Genomic DNA, 21,974 nt, shown 5'->3' with positions numbered 1-21,974 from the left:
GCACTTACCCAATGCTCATCACTCCTGCAAACAAAGCAACCTCCACCTTTCTTGTTGGTTTTCTTCTTAAACTGAGCAATTTGCTTAGGCTTTGTATTATTGTTTTCTTACATATTCTTCTTCTTTTTATTACGGGATGTAAATGAGTTTTTCTTCTGTACCATATTGGCAGCGGAAGACTCAATTCCTTTTCCACGGTTGTCTTTTGCTCTCGCCCTTTCCTCAACATCAAGAGATTCAATAAACTCAGTCACGCTAAACTCTTGTCTCTTATATTTTAGAGAAGTAGCAAAATCCCTCCAAAAAGGTGACAGCTTAGCGATTATACCATAGGTCACAAACTTGTCGGGCAACAGACATGGAAAATATTCTAGTTTCTTTGCTAGCGTCGGTATCTCATGAGTCTATTCCACTACCAACCATTTTGTAGTCATACAGCTGCTCCATAAGGTACATCTCACTACCAGTATCAGAAACTCCAAACTTTGGCTCAAGAGAATCTTATAACTCTTTGCCTGATATGTAAGATATGTAGTTTTTCTCATACTTATTATGAAGTGCACTAATCACGGCACCTCAAAACAGGTTATCGGTAGCCAAGAACTTTTGCTCCTCCTCAGGAGTAAATTATTCAGGCTTCCCCTATGCGGTGTGATAGCAATTCATAGTAGTCAACCACAATACCATCTTGGCACGTCATATCATGAAATTCTTACCATCAAAATTATTTGGCTTCAAAGCAGCATCAAAACCACTGACAGAAAATTACCTAACATTAGGTTTTTGGATTGTTAGATAATTAGGCATTTTCATGGTCAATTTAATCTAGAAATAAAACATCAACAGGTTTGTGACGACATATATGTGCATGCGTATATCACTAACAAACGCTACAGCATGCAAGTATGACATACAGATCGATACAGTAAGTACGCAAAGTACGGTAATCACAGAGTTAAGATTGTACCAAGCGGAGGGTCCCATGCCGAGGGCATCGGAGGTCCATTCGCACTAGAGGAAGGTGTTTACAGTGCAGTCCCACGAACGGTCACTAGGAAGAAGACAGGTTCCGCGATCGATCACCAGAAAAAGACAGGTTCCACGAGCGATCACCAGGAAGTAGACGTTGAACGAGCAGTCGCGTAATCGCTCCCTAAAAACCTAATCGCCGCACACACCGTGCAAGGTTCGTAGGCGGACGAGGGTTCCGGAGGCACTTGCTCTCCCGCTACTTCGTGCGCGCAGAGGTACGGGATGGGGAAAGCCAAAGGGCGGCTGAGATGTGGTCTCTCAGAAGCGAAGGGGAAGAGAAGAGGACTAACGGAGGACTTTTCTGTTTTCTGCCTGCGTCGGGGAGGGAGAGAGCCAGCGGAGGAATTCAGGAGTCAGAGACACGGAGAGACGGTAACTGGCGCAATCAACTCGCCTCCACCATCAAGGAGAGAAACTCCCATAATTATGTGGATTAAGTGGCAAAACCTGGCCACGCCCGCTCGCCACCCACCCGCCCGCCACGCCACGGCCTCGGCCCGCGCCCACGGCCCGGCCCGGCCCGGCCGGCGGCGGCGCACGCGTGTGGCACTCCTTTGTCATTTTCTCAGCTTCTCAATTAAGATGAATACTTTCCAAATAAATAAGTTGAGTTAACGTTCAGTCAAAATCTCGTACGGTATTAAACCATACAAAGCTTAATGTTATGTACCATAGAGTTTTATTTGATTTATTAAATATTATACGGGCCAAGTCCATAATATATCCAACAATTTGTCTTCTGAGCACTTTGAATATGATTAATAGTCTGCAGGGATTAGTGCCCATGCTAATCGAATAGTCGATCCTCCTCGCTCTTCAGTCTGCCAAAATTTCCTTGGATCCGATATCTGTCGCATCAACATGGTTGCCATTCAAAAGAGCCGTTTAATAATTGGGAAAAAAAATACTTCGGTGGACTTCTCTATCTACGCATGATCTTATCTCTTTCTGCGCATGATCTTTTCCAAAGTTACGTTTACGTACATCCTGCAATAACCTGTGATGATATACCTACAAAGCTTCTAATCTAATGACAAAGAAACTACGTACCCTTGAATGAGATGCGCAGAAAACGTGCTTCTGGAACACGCGACACCAAGGTTGCTGCTGCCTGCTGTGGTTAACTCAGCGCCTCACTCTGATGCGTTAATTAGCATAGGCCTGGTTCGGCAGGATTTATTGCTGCTGCGGCTGATTTGTAAAGTTGATTTGTTGTAAGAGAAAAATACTGTTTTCATGATTAAAAAGTACGATTGATTCTGACTGATAAGCATAAGCAAACAGGGCCTTAGCTTCTAGATGCATGGATTTTTCTTACAGCTAAACTTGTGAAGTTATTAGTACTTACTGTGCTACAGAGTACAGAACAAAGGTGCAATGTACTACTTTGACTTAACCGACAGCAATGCAAGGAGAGGAGATGGTTGAGTTTCGTCTGCGCCTACCTCGTCAGGTCGCCGTTGCCAACGACCGGTTTTCTGACTTTCTGCCAAGACAAGCCGGGGAGAAGCGCGCGCGGTCCACAAGAGCGTGATGGGCATGGTCCTAGCGCGCCGGCCGAGATGCTAGTAGCGTGTGGACTTGGGCTCGTGCGGTCGCGGCGCCCAACTGATTTGCCGGAGAGATTTTTTTTTAATTTTAACCTTTTTTTAATATAATTTTAAATCTAACGCTGTCGGTTTTTTTTAAACTAATATTTTTGGCCAAGCCTATTGCCCTGGCGTGGCCAAATGCCTGTGCCGCGTGCATGGCGGCGCGGCAGAGGCCTTACGTGACGGCGACCATCACCGCTGACCGCTGACGTGCCAAGGCTCTGCCGCGCCACCGATCTTGGCGCGGCAGTGCCGCGCCCTAATCCGTGGCGCGGCAGAGCCGAGTATAACCACGCGGCCAGTCCCGCTGCCCGAGCAGTAAGGCCGCGTAGGCGTCGCTCCTGCGCCCGTCCGTCGCCACCGCGGCCGCCCGTCGCTAACCACGCCGGCCGCCGCGCCACGAACGGCGGCAGCCCCAACCGCCGGCCCTCCATTGCCTCCTCCCTCCCTTCCCTTCCATTCTCCAGCCGCCTCCATCCCTTCTCGTCCTCGTTTAAGGTTCTGACGCACATTTTATTTTCGTTTGAATGGTGGATATGATATTATGAATGGAGTTAAGGTTAGCAGAAAAATTATGTTTGGGAACTATTGTGAAGATATAAGTTTGAGTTTGTCAATGTTAAGGTTAATTATTTAGTTAGAAGTATGTTTGCCATGTATTTTTTTGTTGCTATAATTGTTGTTTATAATATTTTAGTTCCATTGCAAATGATTACATTTTTCATTAATTTGCGTTGTTTTGATTGATGTTTAATTTGAACCGTTTTATTAGATGGAAGACATGTTTCGGGAGCAGTTATGGCGAAAACGGGGTCGTCCTAGAGAAATGTACCTCGACGAGTCTAGCAAAGATGCCCCCGTCCCTCCTGAACTCCCTGTCCCTAATTGTGATTGTGGTCGTCCGGCCGACGTATTTCAATCGAGATATCCGGACACAGCGGCTCATTGCTTCTACACGTGCAGTCGTTTTAATATAAGTAATTATTTTCGTATATTTTTCTTTTCATTTGTATTAATAGGTTACTAATATTTTGTTGATTTTTTGTTGTGTAGGACCATGAGAGGTGCTTTTTCTTTCAGTGGATCGACGGTGCAGACAAGTTTGACCCCAGGCACCTCCTTTTTGACGATTGGTGGGGAGGGCGACATCCACGAGAGCACTTCAAGCGGTGGGTTCCACCTCCCCCTAACCCCCTCCAATGACGACTAAGGAGAACTACTTAGCCGCAGTTAGACGACTCGAGGAACCTCCTCTGCGCCATTGCGGAGACCGAGCCGTGATAAACTCTGACAATACGTTGGAGTTTGTGTGTCTAAACAAGCAAAAAGTAAGTGCAAAGTGTATTTATTCAAAAGTTGAGCTATATGTGTCATGTACTAATGTCACGTTATTTAGGTGTATTCAATGGCGAAGTGTCGTTTCAAGGAGTGGTTGTATGGTCCTAAGAACAAATGGCCCGAAGAACCTCCAAAAGCAAAACAAAAGAAGAAAGAAAGGTTAATTTACAAAGCACCACCAGTCAAGTGCGAATGTGGTGTTAAATCTAACTACGGTCTAGTCCCTTCGGAGCTTGGAATAGGCTATTATTGCGGTCATATGATTGACTATGATGAGGTTGGTTATTTTTGTGATAACCATGAAATCGTATTTTGTTTCTTTTGCAAAGTCATATATGATATAATATATCTTTTGAACAGAGCATAAGGAAATGCAGGTGGGAATGTTATGATGGTCAAGCTAAGTTCTTGGATGAACTGAAGGGGAAGCAAGTAATTGCACGGAAGAGGGGATATGGACCTGACTACGTCAACCTTTTCGTTAAACATCACAAAGACAAGATACGTGAGTTTGCTAGACAGCGCGGTATTTGTAACCCGATCGACGTTGGCCTTGTCAAATGGGGATTGGAGAGACGGATGACATTAGAGGAGGAGAGGGCAAGGAAGGAGGCAAGTGAGGAGACAAGAGTACAGATGCAGGTCTCGAATGAGCATGTTGTTTCATTATGTGCCAGTAAGTGCTTGAAAGCCTTTTTTTTGTTGCCTGGTTTTAAATGTAATATAATCCCATTGCTAACTGATTGCATTTTATACATGAAAGGATTGGATGTAGCGAGGACCATGCCGCAGAGTTGGCTCATGCAAGGTACGAGGAAAAGAAGCTAGATAAGCACAGAAAGCGAGCTGGTCGCACCGTTGAATCACTGATTGTGGTGTCTGATGAGGGGGACGAGGAGGAGGACGACACTGCCAGACTCAGCGAGCTCATCGCTGTAGCAGAGGCAAGCTTGCAGGCGAATGAGGCGAAAGACGACACTACAAGACTGAGCGAGCTCATCGCTCTAACAGAGGCGGGCTTGCCGGTGGAGGAGGCTGAGGACGACACTACCAGACTAAGCGAGCTCATCGCTCTAGCAGAGGCGGGCTTGCAGGCGGAGGGGGATGATGGCGCGTTCTTCACTCAGGCCGCAGGGGCCGCAGATGAAGCGGAGGCCGCTTACTACAGTCGAAAGGCAGATCAGCGCAATGCAGGTGACCCTAGCCACAGCAACAGGGTTGTAGTTGAGGATTGGTACTCGGACGATGAGTTGCTGACTCAATATGTTTCTGACTGAGAGTTTTTGATTGCGACATCTGTTAGTTCCATGCATTATTAGTGATCAATGTAGCAGTGTAGTAGAAATTCTATTGTGTTGTCTTATATTCGATTTGAACTACTAATGTATTGTATCCATGTATCATGTACTCGAATTACCTATGATCGATCTTAAGTGATCACAACTATTTGTATCATGCGTTTAAAATTTATAAAACGAACATAATCATTTGCCGCGTCGTAGCGCGGGTTCAGTTGCCACATAGGATCGTTCTACCGCGCCATAGTACATGGCGCGTTAGTGCCGCGCCATAGTACATGGCGCGTCAGTGATGCGGTCAGCCAACGGCCAGCCAGCAACAATTGAGTTGTTGTCGGTGTTGTGCTAAACTACAAGTGCTGTACAAAACGAACATGAAGCTAATAAATGGATGACGAGTTGGCACATAATATTTTCATTTGTTTATGAGTACAAGTTTTCAACGATAATATTCGTTCAACATAAGTTCGATGTAATGAACTAAGTCCCACGAATGTAAGGATCCCTTGAACGCCTCTTGGAAACCTCGTTGTCCAGTAGAAGAAGGGGGTCGTCGTACTCCACATCAAGAAGGGGGTACAGCTAGTGCGGCGTGGGAGGGGTCATCCTGTTACAAAATGATAAACAACGAGTTAGAGTATTCAAATTAATATTTTTTAGATAAACATTATGTACCATAGCACAATTTGAACTACTTGTTATGCAATACGAACACAATATAAAATCACCTGTTGTCTTCTATGTCGGCTAGCCTTGTGGCCAGATTGCTTGCAAACGGAGCAAAGATTCCTGCCACGGGTCTCATTGAAGTCTCTCCCACCGTACATGTCTTCGCCGTACCCTCTCATAGCGTCCATGTCTTCAGTCACTTCTTCTTCCTTCTACCCTTCCCTACCTTCATTAGATCTGGATGCGTCACGTAGTCATAACCATTATAAGGTGGCCACTGTGTTGGGTCTAGGTATGGCTCGAAGCTCATCTCCCAAAATGACCCGAGTGTATCTGATACAAATCCAGAACATTTTACAGAGATTGTTTCCTTGTTTCATTTGCTCCCACGAGTAACAACAAATAAATCATCCTCAAAACAAAGGACCACGTTATAGCGCGACCCCTCCGTACGCCCCGACCAGCCGCGCGCGACCCCTCTGTCCTAATTTTTTACTATTCGGTCTTTTTTTCGAACAAAATTTAAGTTTAGTTTTATGGGAGACTTAAACTCATCTTTGAATTCTGGGAGTCGGCACCATGAGTCCTAGCGTCAAGCTAATACGTCTCGACGTCACATATCTTGGCGCCGAGATGTCTGGTCATGGCGCTGAGCTCGGCGCACGCCGCCGACCTGTGCACGCACCTGCGCGACGGGATGGGTGCGGGAGACAGGCGGGCTGCGGACAGCGGCGTGTGGCTGCTGCATGCGCCCCCCCTCCCTCGGGACGTGTGGCCGGGTTCGCGGGGTAAGTTGTCCTAGCACCGTGAGTCTATGACGGGCTGGCTTTCAGCTGTTTGGCGCCGCGCCCACGACGTGACGTGCCGGAGGTGAGTGCAGTGCAGTGTGCGTAGTGCAGTGTTTACCGGGCTCCCGTCTCCGAGACGAGGACTGCAGCGCACTGCGCGTCGTGGGCCTGGTTCTCACATCTCCCGTCAGATCCCGTCCGCAAAGCGTGACAAGAAAGGAGGCGCCTTAGCGCAATGAAATCGACAGCAGCAGCAGACGCCTCCTCCACCTCTCCTGGCGCCACCTACGGCGGCTGGCTGTGACTAATTTATCTAAGCCCCTTGACTAATTTATCTAAGCACTACTACTAATTGTAATTGCAGTAGTTTGAAATATCAAGGTTGGATTCTTATATTTCTGGTTTTGCTAATGATTTCATTTACTCAATGTTAATGTGAACAGGGCCCGACAATAAGTCCTGTCTATTGCAGACGTGATGAAAAAGTTGGCGTGGAATACTACGCCATTAATGTGGTTGTTCCACACAAGTTGCTTTACAAATCTATCCAACAACTGAGGCCTGGTTTAGTTCTTAAACATTTTTACCCCAAACTATCACATCGAATCTTGCGGCACATGCATGGAGTATTAAATATAGACAAAAAAAACTAATTGCACAGTTTGGTTGGAAATCGCGAGACGAATGTTTTAAGACTAATTAGTCTATGATTAGCCATAAGTGCTACAGTAACTAACATGCGCTAATGATGGATTAATTAGGCTTAATAAATTCGTCTCGCAGTTTCCAGGCGAGCTATGTAATTAGTTTTTTTATTAGTATCCGAAAACCCCTTTCGACATCCTCGAAACATCCGATGTGACATACAAAAATTTTCATTTCGCGAACTAAACAGGCCTTGAGATCAGTACGACTCTTGCTTCATCCTTTCTTTTGTTAACGATGGGACGAGGCGTGGGCGATGGAGTGGGCAGCGATAGGACGAGGCAGTCACCAGCCAGTCAATCAACTTTCAAAGTGCCTGAGCCCCGCACGCCGTCCCGCCTCGTCCCATCGCTGCCCACTCCATCACCCACGCCTCGTCCCATCGCTGCCCACTGCGTCACCCACGCCTCTGCGCACACTATAGCTGGAGGAAGGCAGGCATATGCACCAGCACTGCTCGGCCCGCCAGTTTTTGTGATGAGCACGAAAACCGAGGCAACGTGGCCACCCAGTCTGCCGGTCATTAGCGTGTCCGAGGTTGACTCCCAGATCTGTGGCGCCATGTATTACCTCGATGCTAAGATCTGTGGCAACAAGACGTGTTACCTTGGCGCCAGGAGTCCTCGCGTCGACTTCCAGGGTCCAAAGATAAGTTTAAGTCTTCCAATAAACCAAACGTAAATTTTCTTTAAAAAAAGGGTCAAATTGTAAAAAAATTAGCCCCCTCCCTGCGGCCCGACATTGCTTGATCGGATTTGGACCAGACGCAAGCAAGCTGAGGTAAGAGATTTATCTCTGGCTATCGTCCCGTTCGTTTGGACTTATTTGGTTTATAAGCTATGACTGAAAGTACTGTTAACTAATTTGGTGTGAGAGAAAAATACTGTTCGTTGGCTGATAAGCCAAGACTTATAAGTCGAACACGACCAGGCAAACAGACTGTACAAGGGGGTGTTTGGTTGACCCTCCTAAATTTTAGTCGTTGTCCCATCGGATATTTGGACACATGCATGGAGTATTAAATATAGACTAATTACGAAATTAATTACATAGTTTGCGACTAATTTGCGAGACGAATCTTTTAAGCCTAATTAGTCCATGATTTGATAATATTTTGCTACAGTAAACATATGCTAATGACGGATTAATTAGGCTTAAAAAATCATCTCGTGGAGTACTGACGGATTATATAATTTGTTTTTTTATTAATATCCGAACACCCTATGCAACATCCTCCCGACACACCTCGTAAATTTTAGTAGCTGGATCAAACAGGCCTAATCTCATCACAAGGGGCTCAACAATACAAATCAGTGAAAAAAAACTGAAACTAAAATTACCAGTGACTAAAAAAGATATTAATGACGAGAAAACAAAACAGATAATTACGAAAAAAGTTATTATGTAACTAATAGGTAGGATTTATGAGTGCATTCAAACTAAAAGGGTGACTAAGAACTGAAACTAAAAAACACTAAAAAAACATGACTGAAAACTGAAACTAAAAAAATTGGAAAAAAAAGTTGACTGAAAACTAAAACCGGGAGGCAAATTCTTTTGTGGCTACTTATGCGTGCAATAGCTATACTTTTGTAACAACTTATACATCGTAGGTGAGACAACTAATATGCAGGATTTAGAAAGACATTTGAACCTAAAAGGGTGACTGAAATCTGAAACTAAAAAAAAAGACTGAAAAATGAAACAAAAAATAACTACCAATTACAAAAAAAATAAATTAAACCTGAAACTAAAACTGAAGCACAGAAATAAAAACATGACTGAACAGACCATGTACAGTAGAACATTTTTATGCGGTTCTGAAACTACCTCACATGCAGACCTAGTATGAAGAAGAAAGACCATAGGAAATGAAGCTACCAAACACAGTTTCCAAAATAAAGACTTGTGCGCACTATCCATGGATTTGGCAAGTCCAGCTGGCCTTGGTAGATCACTAAAAAGTAATCAAATCGGCATCTTTATGCAACTTGCCACAAAAAAGATAACTTGCCACAACAAGATTACTGAATTAAAATTATTTTTAAGTAATTTGCCACAGAAGGATAATCTAACTTGCTAGAAAATATTGGCTACACTCTATACACTATACTAAAAATAGGAACCTAGGGGATCGCAGAATCAACATCAATTTATTAATCAGTACAGATCCTAAGCTGAAATCCCATAAGTTAACACCGCTAGGACCAGACCAGGGGTGACAAATGACTGAGGATTACGACGCCCATAAATGAATACAGAAACCAGCGTAGTTTCCTCCTGCGAGTGGAATCAACCTGCGAAGACGTAGAAGGAACATCACCAAAAAGCAAAAAGCGTCAGCGTGGAGATGAACTGAATCACTGGGCGTGAGAAAAAATAAATCGCAAACAGGAATGGAACAACGATGGTAAGGAGTAGGAAGAGGGGATCACCATGTCGTGAAGCTGGGACGATGCCATTGCAGGGAGCGGTGACCGGCACAGCGAAGTGGAGCTCCCTGCGGGCGCGCGCGCGGGGCTAGGGTTTGGCTATGCGGTCGCTTCTCCCCCTCCATATTTGCACCTGCCGCCACCTCTGTTCGCCAGCTCTACTTCTGACAACGATGGATTGGGTGCCCGACTGGATAGGAAAGGAATGACGATTTGGAATCTGGGTGCGTTGGGAGAGGGACTTCGGGGGAGGCGAAGGCCACTATTGAGCTAGCCCGTCGCGAAGGGGTGTCGCGCGCATCGCACGTAGCGCGACTGGTCGCCAAATAGAGATTGCACAAAACAAAAGATGATGGTCTATGATTGTGGCTCATGGGCGTACTTTGAACCCGCCATTACATCATTGATTAGCCCTTAATTCACCGTTCACTTTATGATAGGATTAAGTCCACTTTTGGTCCCTCAACTAGTGTGTTGGTCTAATTTTAACCCTCAACTACAAAACCGTCTAGTGGTGATACCTCAACTATCAAAACCGTTCACTTTTAGCACCTAGGTGCGGACGAGGCTGTTTTGACCAGTTGAGCTATTTTGCAACACAATCTCCATCTCAGTGACATGTGCGTCCACGCGTCATCCACTCAACCCCTCCTCTGTTCGCTCCTGCAAATGCCGGTGGCTGGGACAACCCGTCGCATCTCCACTGCTTCTGGCCGACTGCGCCGTCGCCCCAAATCCGTCGCCTCTAAGCTATCCTGGGCCGATTCCTTGGGCCACCAGCACCTCCTCTGCCCCGTCGACCTCCGCGATGCCACATCCTAGGCCATCGAGCGCCGGAGCGTTCTTCCGCCGGTGAGCCCGAGCCACTCAATGCCGCCACCAACGCGCGCGAGCAGGAGATCCTAGCGCAGGAGCTCGCCATGGTTGCCTCCCGCAACCACCAACCTCGTAGACTCTGCCCCCGCAGCAACAACAGCAGGCCGCGCCGCAGCAGCAGAATCCGCCCAATGCACTGCGACGACACAAAACCACGATGGCCCCGGGCCACCGAGAGGAGTGGAGGCCAGCGCAAAGTTGACGGACGCGCCGGCGGGCACGTGGTACCCATCCAGCGTCATGTCTGTTAGTTGATCTCCACTAATAGGCCCAACGGCCTATTGGGCCTTTGGATCTATGCCCTGATCGGGGGCGCCCAACCCTAATATGGTTGGTGGGCCCCTGTCGCACAACACTATTAATAGAGGAGTGGGGAACTAGGCTCGGATAACGAAGTTGACCGGAGCCGCCATAATCCCACCCACAGTAAACCTAACCCGATCAAAAGCGAGTGCTGCCAGTGATGGGATGCCCCACCGCACCGCCGTCACCTCTGCATCGCCCCTGTGATCACCACCAGGCCACTGGACCTCGCCTTCTCGCCACCACTATGCTAGAGCTGCCACAACACCGGCGTCCGTGGACCGAATGGTGACTTAGATCGAGGTACTTCAACTATTTCCCCATCTAAGTAGAAGCTTTACCCCAATCTATGGTTAAGAGGCACTATAGTGATTTTAACATTGGTACTAGAGCCAAGGTCAAAGTATGGGGTAGAGCATTGAAAGAAATCAAAGAGAACAAAGGTTCAATCCATTTTAGATTGAAACCCTAACCCTAATCAGGTAAAAGAAAACAGAAAAGGGACCTGGGGTGGCAGATGTCACCCAACTTTCGGTCACCACCGCCACCGAGCGGGGAAAGATGCCTTCGCGGCGTGCGGTAAGAAAAGAACAGACCCAGTTCGGATCTGAGCAAAGGAGTAAAAAGAAAGAAGAACAGTGGTTCCTGAACCCTAACCCTAACTGGGTGAAGAGGAAGGGCCCTCGGCTCACGAGGCCGAACCCTAAAACCCGTAAAGACTCCAGGGGATGACACACAGTGAAACCCTAACCCCAAGAATGTAACCCTAGAATGAATCCCCATCCCAATCGGACTCAACCGAGAAGAACCAGTCCAAAAGAGAAGAAAGGGAAGAGGGGAAGAGGCTTATCTCGCCAAAGCTTCAAGACAAAACCGAATCGGGTTCAACCGAACCCTAACCCTAACTCGCAACGAGGAAGGGGAAGAGAGTGATTCGGTACAAATAAGAAAGAAAGAAATCAAATGAAAAGATGAACCGAATCGGGAAGAGAAACCCTAACCCTAGATCCCCAAATCGGTTGAATCCGAGAAGAAGCTATGGAAACCCAAAAGAGAAACAAGATCCAAATTAGAGAAGAAGGGGAAAAGGGGAAGGGGTCTACCTCGTCGTGCACCAGGCTAACCTTTCGCCAGCGCGGGAGAAGAGGGCTGAGCCGAGGGAGATGTTTTGCCTGGGCTCGGCCAAGGGGGCCCCGCGGCCAGGCCGCTCGACGGCGGCGCGCTCACCCGCTGGGGAGCGCGGATGCCGGCGAGGGGGCCGGCGATGGCGCCATGGCTCTGCCGTCCTCGCTCAATCTCGCTCGGTGTCGACTCGGCGTGAGAGAGCGAAGAGAAAGAGGTGACTCGGCGTGAGGGAGCGAAGAGAGAGAGAGGCAGAGAATGAGAATGAGTTAGGGTTTGGAGGGCGCGGCCGTGGGTGGGGTTTTTGTTATCCCTATCCACGTGCGCGACCGTCCGATCAGAATGAACGACGCAGATCAATCGGGCCGCCTTTCAGCCCAGGTGGGCGAGGGCGTGAGGCCACTTTCCCGGCCCAGGCCTAGGTTGCGGCCTGGGCATGGGGGAGCGCAAAGAAGAGCGCGCGCGGCTGTGGGCCATGGGTCATTTTTTGCCGGTTGGGCTGAAAACAGTGAAAGAATCAAGATCAGTTTTTCCCTTTTTATTTTCCAATAATTGCTTATTTCTGGATAATGAAAAATAGCTCAATGAAAATAGAAAAGAGATTTGTCTTGTGGGCAAAATTCATTGAATTGAATTGTTTTTCCGCTGCTAAAGAAATTATTGATTCTTCAGTTATTTTGAACCAACGTGATATTTAATTGGAGAAAAAGAGAGTTTTTTCGCTGCTAAAGAAATTGTTGATTCTCCAGTTATTTTGAACCAACGTGATATTTAATTGGAGAAAAAGAGTTTTTCCGCTGCTAAAGAAATTGTTGATTCTTCAGTTATTTTGAACCAATGTGATATTTAATTGGAGAAAAAGAGATTTTGACATGATTATGATGTTGTTATTTTCTGACCAACGTTGTTAATAACAATATTGTAATGATTTATGCATTAATTCTATTTCTGTCGAACTGTGATATAGAATTAGTGTATAAGAACAGTTATAAATTTTAATGTTTTATGCATTATTTCTATTTCTGCCCAACGGTGATGTAGATTTAATGTATGAGAACAGTTATATGTTTTCATTTTAACCAACGTTGGAATCAAGGCATGCAATTGTTGTTATTTTTTATGTGAAGAAAAAGTTTGACATGGCCTTCATCTTGACTAAGGTGGACTGGGTAGTCACCTCACCATGTTCCACAGAGCCTGTGGCACCGATGAGGGAGACAAACGAGGCTGATGCCACTTGGGCAACTAAAGAGAGGGATTTTAAATCCCGAAAGATATCCTATGCCCTTGAGCATAGGAAGTGGGTCACTGTCAACAAGAAATGTTTGGCTGTGATAAAGAACACGATTGAACCTGTAATTGTGGGCTTAATCCCAGAGTATGACACGGTCACCGAGTACCTCGATAGAATAAAGAGTCGGTTCACTGACTCTTCAAAGACATATGCTATCTAGCTGATAAAACAGCTGGTGACAGAGTGTTAATCTGGAAATGGTGGCATAAGAGAGCTCACGATGCGTCGTCGAAATTATGGCACTGTCGTTTAGGCCATATTTCGAATGGGAGAATAGAAAGACTAGTTAAGAATAATATTCTTCCTCCATTAGAGCTCTCAGATTTAGAACAATGCAGAGAATGCATAAAAGAAAAGTATGTAAAAAAAATTAAGAAAGATGCCAAACGAAGCGTAGGAATTTTATAGATTATTCACAGACATCTGTGGTTAGTTTCCTGTAAAGAGTGTGGATGGTAATGATTCGTTCATAACATTCACAGATGATTACTCCCGTTATGTCTACATTTATCCAATCAAAGAAAGAACAAAAGCATTGGATAAATGTAGATATTTAAGGCAAAAGTTGAAATCCAACGCAATTTAAAGATTAAGATAGTAAGATCCGACCATGGGGGAGTACTACGGTCGGCATACCCCATATGACCAAGTTCCTGGACCTTTTGCAAGGTTCTTGCAGGAGAATGGCATAGTAGTCCAGTATTCCCTTAGCAGAATGGAGTAGCTGAAAGATGCAAATAGAGTACCAAGTAAGTCGGTGCCCAAAACGCCGTATGAGTTGTGGACAGGAAGAGTACCCTCACTAAACCACTTACGTGTGTAGGGGAGCCCTGCCGAGGCTAAAGTATTTAACCCAAATATTGGGAAGCTAGATCCCAAAACAGTAAGTTGCCATTTCATTGTCTACCTAGAAAAGTCAAAAGGTTTTAGTTTCTACTGTCCAAAGAGACATACAAAGTTTGTGAAAACGAGACACGCTGTCTTCCTAGAGGATGAATTGGTGAGGGGGAGCATGGTAGCTCAAGAAATTGACCTTGAAGAGAAGCAGGTGTATGCGCCCACTCCAATGTTTCATGAGTCATTTTTCTCACTACCTGCTATCGCTGCACCGACAGTGCAAGATACTGTGGTGTTAGCACCTGTTGTTATTTCGCCTGTGGCAACAAAGAATGACGATGAGGATCCTGTTCTTCAGGATCCTATAGAACCTATTGCCACACATGAGGGGGAGCAACAATAGCCTCAAATAGAAGATGTGCCAAATGTGGAGGCCCCTAGAAGGTCTCAAAGAGTTAGAAAATCAGGTATTTCTGCTGACTATGAAATATACAATACTGAGGAATTTCAAATGGAGGATGATCCCACCTCATTTGAATAAGCCATGAGAAATGATCATTCATCAAAGTGGCTTGAGGCCATGGAAGATAAAATGAAATCTATGAATGCCAATAAAGTTTGGAACTTAGAAATAATTCCCAAAGGAGCCAAAATCGTAGGCTGTAAATGGGTCTATAAAATAAAACTTGAATCTCAAGGGAATGTAGAGAGATATAAAGAGCGACTTGTGGCAAAAGGCTTTACACAAAGAGAATGGATTGATTATAATGAGACATTTTCTCCAGTCTCATGTAAGGATTCCTTTAGAAACATAATGGCATTAGTGGCACATTACGATTTAGAATTACATCAGATGGATGTAAAGACAACATTTCTCAATGGGGACTTAGAGGAAAATGTTTACATGGCACAACCGAAGGGTTTTGTCATGGAAGGAAAAGAACGAATGGGATGCCGTATAAAGAAATCCATTTATGGATTAAAACAAGCTTCAAGACAGTGGTACTTGAAGTTTGATCAGACAATAAGGAATTTTGGGTTTTAAAGAGAATGTAGAGGACAATTATGTCTATGCAAAGTTTAAGAATGGGAAGTTTATCTTCCCTGTCTTGTATGTGGATGATATCTTACTTGATAGTAGTGATGTCAGTCTACTACTAGAGACAAAGAAGTTTTTATCCTCAAAATTTGGTATGAAAGATCTTGGTGAAGCTTTGTTCATTCTACGGATCGAGATTCACCAAGATAGAAGTAAAGGGGTATAAGAACTGTCACAAAAGACATACATAGAAAAGATCTTAAAGAAATTATGTATGCACAAATGTAGTCCCTCACCTGCTCCTATAGTCAAGGGCGATACATATGGGGATTTTCAATGCCCCAGGAACCAATATGAGATCGATCAAATGAAAACGGTTCCATGTGCTTCAGTTGTCGGAAGCTTGCAATATGCTCAAGTATGTACGCGCCCTGACTTGGCATTTGTTACCAGGTTACTTGGCAGATTCCAGAGCAATTCTGGAATAGAACACTGGAAATTAGTAAAGAAAGTCTTACGTTATTTGCAAGGAACGAAAGGCCTTATGATGGCGTATAGAAGATCTGATTCACTCTATATAGTGGGATATTCAGATTCTGATTATGCGGGAGATGATAGAAAATTCATGTCTGGATATGAATTCACTCTCGCAGGGGGAGCTATTTCATGGAAAAGCTCAAAGCAACCCGTCACTACATCATCCATAATGTATGCCGGGTTTGTAGCGTGTTATGAGGCAACGGGGCAGATGAACTGGCTAAAGAAGTTCATACCCGGTTTTAAAGGTGGTTGACGACATCTATAGACCACTAAAGTTATACTGCGATAATAATCAGGCAGTACAGTATGCTCACAACAATAAGTCAAGTGATGCTGCCAAACACATTGACATAAAGTATATTATTGTGAAAGACAAAGTCCAGGATCATGTCATAAAGTCTTGAGCATATAAGTACAGAAAAGATGCTCACGGATCCGCTTACAAAAGGCTTACCACCCAACGTGTAGCTAGCATGGGTTTAAGGAAAAGCCTAAAATTCCTAGACAAAAGAAGGCCCAAAGATAAGTATCTATTTCAGAACAGAGTAGTGTGTTGTAGCTGTTAAATCTATCGGCAATGGACCGTGACGATGAGATATACTCTATGCGCTAATCTGTAATGGAATGAACAAAAGTAAATGATATGAAATTAAAAAATAGTAATGAGATCAAGGGGGAGAATGTTAGTTGATCTCCACCAATAGGCCCAACGGGCCCTTGGATCTGCGCCCTGATCGGGGACGCCCAACCCTAATATGGTTGGTGGGCCCCTATCGCACAACACTATAAATAGAGGAGTGGGGAACTGGGCTCGGATAATAAAGTTGACCGGAGCCGCCATAATCCCACCCACAGTAAACCTAACCCGATCAAAAGCGAGTGCTGCCAGCGACGGGATGTCCCACCGCACCGCCGTCACCTCTGCATCGCCCCTGCGATCACCATCGGGCCACTGGACCTCGCCTTCTCGCCACCACTACGCTGGAGCTGCCACAACACCGGCGTCCGTGGACCGAATGATGACTTAGATCGAGGTACATCAACTGTTTCCCCATCTAAGTAGAAGCTTTACCCCGATCTATGGTTAAGAGGCACTATAGTGATTTTAACAGTGTCCTCATGCACGGCGTGCGGGAGCACGTAGTGGCCCGGCGGGTGGCACCGGAGCGCCTCCAGCACCACGGCCTTGAGGTATGGCATCGCCTGCAGGTCCTCCTCGCGCACCTCGCCGTCGGCGCCGCCGATGACGCTAGACACCTCGTCCCGAAGCCTGTCCTGCATTGCCGGGTTCTTGACCAGGTTCGCCAGAATCCACGGCAGCGCGGTGGCCGTGGTGTCAGTGCTGGAGCTGAGGAACTCGGAGCAGAGGCTCACGATCTCGCCGTCCGTCAGCGGCCTCCCGCTTGGCTCGTCCCCGAGGCGGTCGCCGCCGAAGCACATGTAAACGAGGAGTCAGAACATGGCGTACTAGAACGGCTCCATGACGGCAACGGGGGTCTCCCCGTGGCGGCCGTCGGCGCGGACGCGGGCGGCAAGGACGCCGAGCACCCAGCGGCGCGCGGGGGAGAAGGCCCGGAGCCGCGCCGGGTTGAGCACCCCGGAGGCGAGGTTCCGTCGCAGCGCGCGCCACGTGGCGCCGTAGGGGGAGGAGCTGACGTTGCGGGCAAGGAGAAGGTGGCCGGCGACGGCATGGTGGGCGTGGACAGCAGCAGGCTGCTGCGCGGGCTCGGCGCGAACGGCGACGCCTGGTCCGCCAGCCCGGCCGCGGCGGCGCAGGTGCCGGTATGCTTCTGCCGTCACACACACACTTGATAACAGTCTGTACCCGTCTTCTGTCAGAAAAGAACCTATTTATTTTCAGCATCATCGCTACTTTTAAAATTCGATTCCGCACGATCATTTTCGGCAAATCCATCCCCGAGGGCAAGCAGCTGCAGCTCCGACGGATTGACCGTGCCGCCGGTATCGACGTGTGTGAACAGGCCAAAGGATACCGAGCACGCGCCGGGCAGTGCAACGGCACGGCGCGCGTGATGTGATGGATGGCGCGTGATCCGCGGACGGCGGACGCCACTTGCGACGGCCCCCATGGCCATGGCCGAGTTTTGGAGGCTTCCTCCCCGCTGTCCCGCTCGCCCGTGTCGACTTCCTCCGCGTCCGCGGCCCCGCATGTGGCTCCAAGCGCTACGGAGCTCGACTTGCACTTGCCGGCGTGCACCACCTCCGAGCGAATCTGTTGACCAGCGAGCTGAGCTCGGTTGCACTGCCCAATCGGTTTTCCTGAAAAAAATGCTGGGCGATCGGCGTCGCGCCGCAGTTCTGAGACAGGACATGGGGCCCAATCGGTGTTTGAATACTGTAGGTAGCTGCGTGCCTGTGCCTCCCTCCTGGTCCTGGGTCTTGGAGCGCAAAACTCCAAGCCAAGACGTCCCGCTTGGTGAGGTGAGACGGTGACCGAGAGACCTGCCGAGCGACCAATCCGCACTCACATATCTCCACCACGGCCCCAGCTACAGAGCTACTCCACCTCCACAAGAAGCGGGAGGGAAGGATTGGCGTGAGTGCGGCCATGGCGCCCGCGGAGATGTCCTCGCCAGCGGAGTACGGCGAGGGCGCAGGAAAGGCCGCGGCGACGGTACCGGCGAGGAGCTACTGGCGGTGGCACAGGGACAACTTCTTCCCGGAGCCGTCATTCGCGAGCTGGGTCGCGTACCGGTGGGCGCTGGGCGAGACCCCCGCCCGCCTCCGGGACCGCCTCACGGGGCGGTCCACCGACGCCGCGGAGCTGGGCGCGCTGCGCCGCCGGAGCGAGCACGAGATGCCACCGCGCTCATCGCCGTCTGCAGCGCCTGCATCGCCCTCTTCGCCAGCCTCGACGTCCTCTCCAGCCTGCTCTCCGTCAGCACGCTCTTCATCTTCATGATGATGGCCACGGCGCTGCTCGTCCGACGGTACTACATGCGGGGCGGGACGACCCGGACGCACGCGCTGCGGTTCACTGCGCTGCTGCTGCTCATCACCGCGTCGTCCATCGGCATCGCCACGTACTGGGGCACGTCGCCGGAGCGGTGGCCGGGCTACGTGGTGCTGATGCCGGCGTGGGCGTGTTGGGCTAAACCAGCGTGTGCACGTGTGCAATGACACAGCAGGTGAAGCCAAGTCAGCAGCAGCGGGCGGGAAACGTCAGTTTGAATGGAGGACCAGTTGGTGCGCGGTGAGCGCGTCCACGACGACACAGGCCAACAGCAGTTGCAAAGTGCTCGTCTTGTATCCATGTTTTAGCAGTTTTTCATTACTGTGTATGTGTCTTGTATCGGCTGGGATATAAAGCCGTAGTATAGCACTACTTAACGGTTGCTTCGTCATTTTGTATTGTGTATTGTACTTCAAACTACAGTCAGTGAAAAGGGGCACTGTCTCTCCCTGTAGACAGCTGCCAGTTCGGGGTATTTCCTGTGTTCTTGAGTGTGTTCATTGTTTGATCTCGTGTTTTCTTGTGTTAGCCACTAATCCACTGTGTGATTGAGGTCCTAGATTCTACATTCTGGTATCAGAGCCGACGATCACACAGTTCTACATACTCAGTTTGATCCAAGATGAGTGAGAGCTCTCGGAGCGGCGGCGGGGGAACCGGTGGCGCAGGAGATGTGGGGAGGGTGGTGTACCCGCCTCTCATGGTGACCAACTATGTGAGTTGGAGCATCCGGGTGCAGGCCATCATGGAAGATCAAGGAGTATGGGAGGTTGTTGAGCCAGAGGAGGCGGAGTCGTCAACGGCGCGGACAGCGGCAGAGAAGGAGAAAGCAACCGCCAAGGACAAGAAGGCAAAGGCGCATCTCCTGCAGTGTCTGCCTGATGATCTACTCATGCAAGTGGCGAAGAAGAAGACTGAAAAGGAGATCTGGAACTGCCTGAAGGCGAGGTTCGTGGGCGCGGATCGTGTTCGTGATGCGCGCCTGCAGACGCTTAAGGCAGAATTTGATGCATTGAAGATGAAGGAGGAAGAGCCTATTGATGAGTACGCCGGGAAGCTGAACGCCATGTCGGTGAGATACAGCAACCTGGGAGGCACGCTAGATGACGCAGCCATGGTCAAGAAGTTGTTCGACACTGTGCCGGAGCGCTTCCTTGGCGTGGTGGCAGGTATTGAGCAGTTTTACGATCTGAAGGAGTTGCTGTTTGAAGAAGCAGACGGGAGACTGAAGGCATTCGAGGAAAGAGTCCAGCGGGGAGCTGGGGGATCAGGTGCCAAGACAGACAGCAAAGGGCAGTTATTGCTCACACATGCCGAGTGGGAAGCAAGGCAGAGCAAGGCAGGCAGAGAGGCTTCGGGGAGAGGCAGGTCGCATGATGGTGGTGGGCGCGGGCGTGGTGGTCGGGGCCAAGGGAGAGGCCGTGGCCGTGGTGGGCGCGGGGATGCGCCAGGACGTGACGGCGCCGCCAAGAAGAACAAGGAGCACATCCAGTGCTTCAACTACAAGGACTACGGGCACTACGCCAACCGTTGTCCAAAGGAGAAGAAGGGACGCGGCGAGGAGGCTCATCATGCCCGGGTGGAGAACGTCGAGCCGGCATTGATGCTCACAGTTACGGAGGAGCCGCAGCTGTTCGAGAAAATGCTAGGCCCATTGCAAGCTTCAGGAGGGCAACGAGCAGTGATCCTGAAGGAAGAGAAGGTGATTCTAGAACTGCATCTTACTGGTGGTGGCTTTAACACTGGTAATGTCTGGTACTTAGATAATGGTGCATCAAACCATATGACTGGTGATCCTGCTAAGTTCAAGGAATTGAATAGAAATATAATTGGCAAAGTTAGATTTGGGGATGGCTCTGCAGTAGAAATCATGGGAAAGGGCTCTGTTTTGTTTCAATGCAAAGATAAGGGTCAGTGGTTACTGCATGAGGTGTATTACATTCCTAAGCTAAAAAGTAATCTGGTGAGTTTAGGCCAGCTTACAGAAGTGGGGCATAGAATTCTACTTGATGATGATTTTCTAGAAGTGGTTGATAAAGTATCAGGGAAGCTGGTGATGAGAATTGACAGATCAGTTAACAGACTTTATAAAATTGAACTCAAGTTAGCTGATCCAGTGTGTTTAATGAGAAGAATAGAGGAGCCAGCATGGCTGTGGCATGCTAGGTTGGGTCATGTGAATTTCAAGTCTCTGAGATTGCTAGTGGAGAAGAAGATGGCTGCAGGTGTGCCAATGATAGAACATCCTGAACAGGTTTGTCATGGATGTCTGGCTGGGAAGCAAGCTAGGAAGTTTTTTCCAAAAGCTACAAGTTTCAGAGCTGAAAAACCACTTCAACTTGTGTATGTTGACCTTTGTGGTCCCATCACCCCTCCTACACCAACTGGGAACAAATACTTTATGCTTCTAGTTGATGATCATAGTAGATGGATGAATGTTTCTATGATCAAGAGTAAGGATCAAACAGTGGATGTGTTTGTGAAGTACAAGACAGAAGTGCAAAACCAAACTGGGAAGAAGATCAAGGTGTTGAGATCTGACAGAGGGGGTGAATTTCTGTCCAAGCTATTTGCAGGTATATGTGAAGAAGCTGGGATAAAGAGACAAATGACAGCTCCCTACTCACCACAACAGAATGGTGTGGTTAAGAGAAGGAACAGATCAGTTATGGAGATGGCAAGATCCATGCTAAAAAGTATGAAGATTCCAGGAAAGTTTTGGGGAGAAGCTGTTAGACATGCTGTCTATTTGCTCAACAGACTGCCTACTAGGCCTATGGGGGAGCAAACTCCATTTGAAGCAATGAATGGCAGAAAACCTCACCTTGGTCATGTAAAAGTGTTTGGATGTCTGGCACATGCAAAACAAACAACACCACACCTGAAGAAACTAGATGACAGGAGTCAAAGACTAGTATATTTTGGTGTGGAAGAAGGAAGCAAGGCTCATAGGTTATATGATCCTGTGCAGAAAAGGATTGTAATCAGCAGAGATACAATCTTCGAAGAAGCAATGAGTTGGGGTGGAATGAATCCTCAACAAATGAAATGGAAGAAGATCAGGTTGGAGGTGAGATGTTTGTTGACAACACTGACTGGGAGACAGTGAATGTTGATGACAATGTAGAGATGCCT

The 21,974-nt window shown here is 47.8% G+C and overlaps 1 protein-coding gene across 1 annotated transcript; it reads right to left on the bottom strand.

Annotated features, from left to right (window-relative positions):
* Positions 1–16,933: 16,933 nt before the first annotated feature.
* On the bottom strand, positions 16,934–17,305 carry LOC136460133 (cytochrome P450 89A2-like). The gene has a single exon (XM_066459955.1). It carries the CDS (start codon positions 17,303–17,305, stop codon positions 16,934–16,936), a length of 372 nt encoding a protein of 123 aa, XP_066316052.1.
* Positions 17,306–21,974: the final 4,669 nt, after the last annotated feature.

This window comes from Miscanthus floridulus, chromosome 6 (assembly GCF_019320115.1).
Source record: "Miscanthus floridulus cultivar M001 chromosome 6, ASM1932011v1, whole genome shotgun sequence".
In the NCBI taxonomy this organism is placed as follows: domain Eukaryota; kingdom Viridiplantae; phylum Streptophyta; class Magnoliopsida; order Poales; family Poaceae; genus Miscanthus; species Miscanthus floridulus.
The sequence above is the reverse complement of the archived record's forward strand: the minus strand, read 5'-3'. Positions and strand labels throughout refer to the sequence as shown.

Excerpts from the sequence above, each read along its gene's own strand:
- LOC136460133 (XM_066459955.1), bottom strand. The coding sequence starts at position 17,305 with ATGTGCTTCGGCGGCGACCGCCTCGGGGACGAGCCAAGCGGGAGGCCG.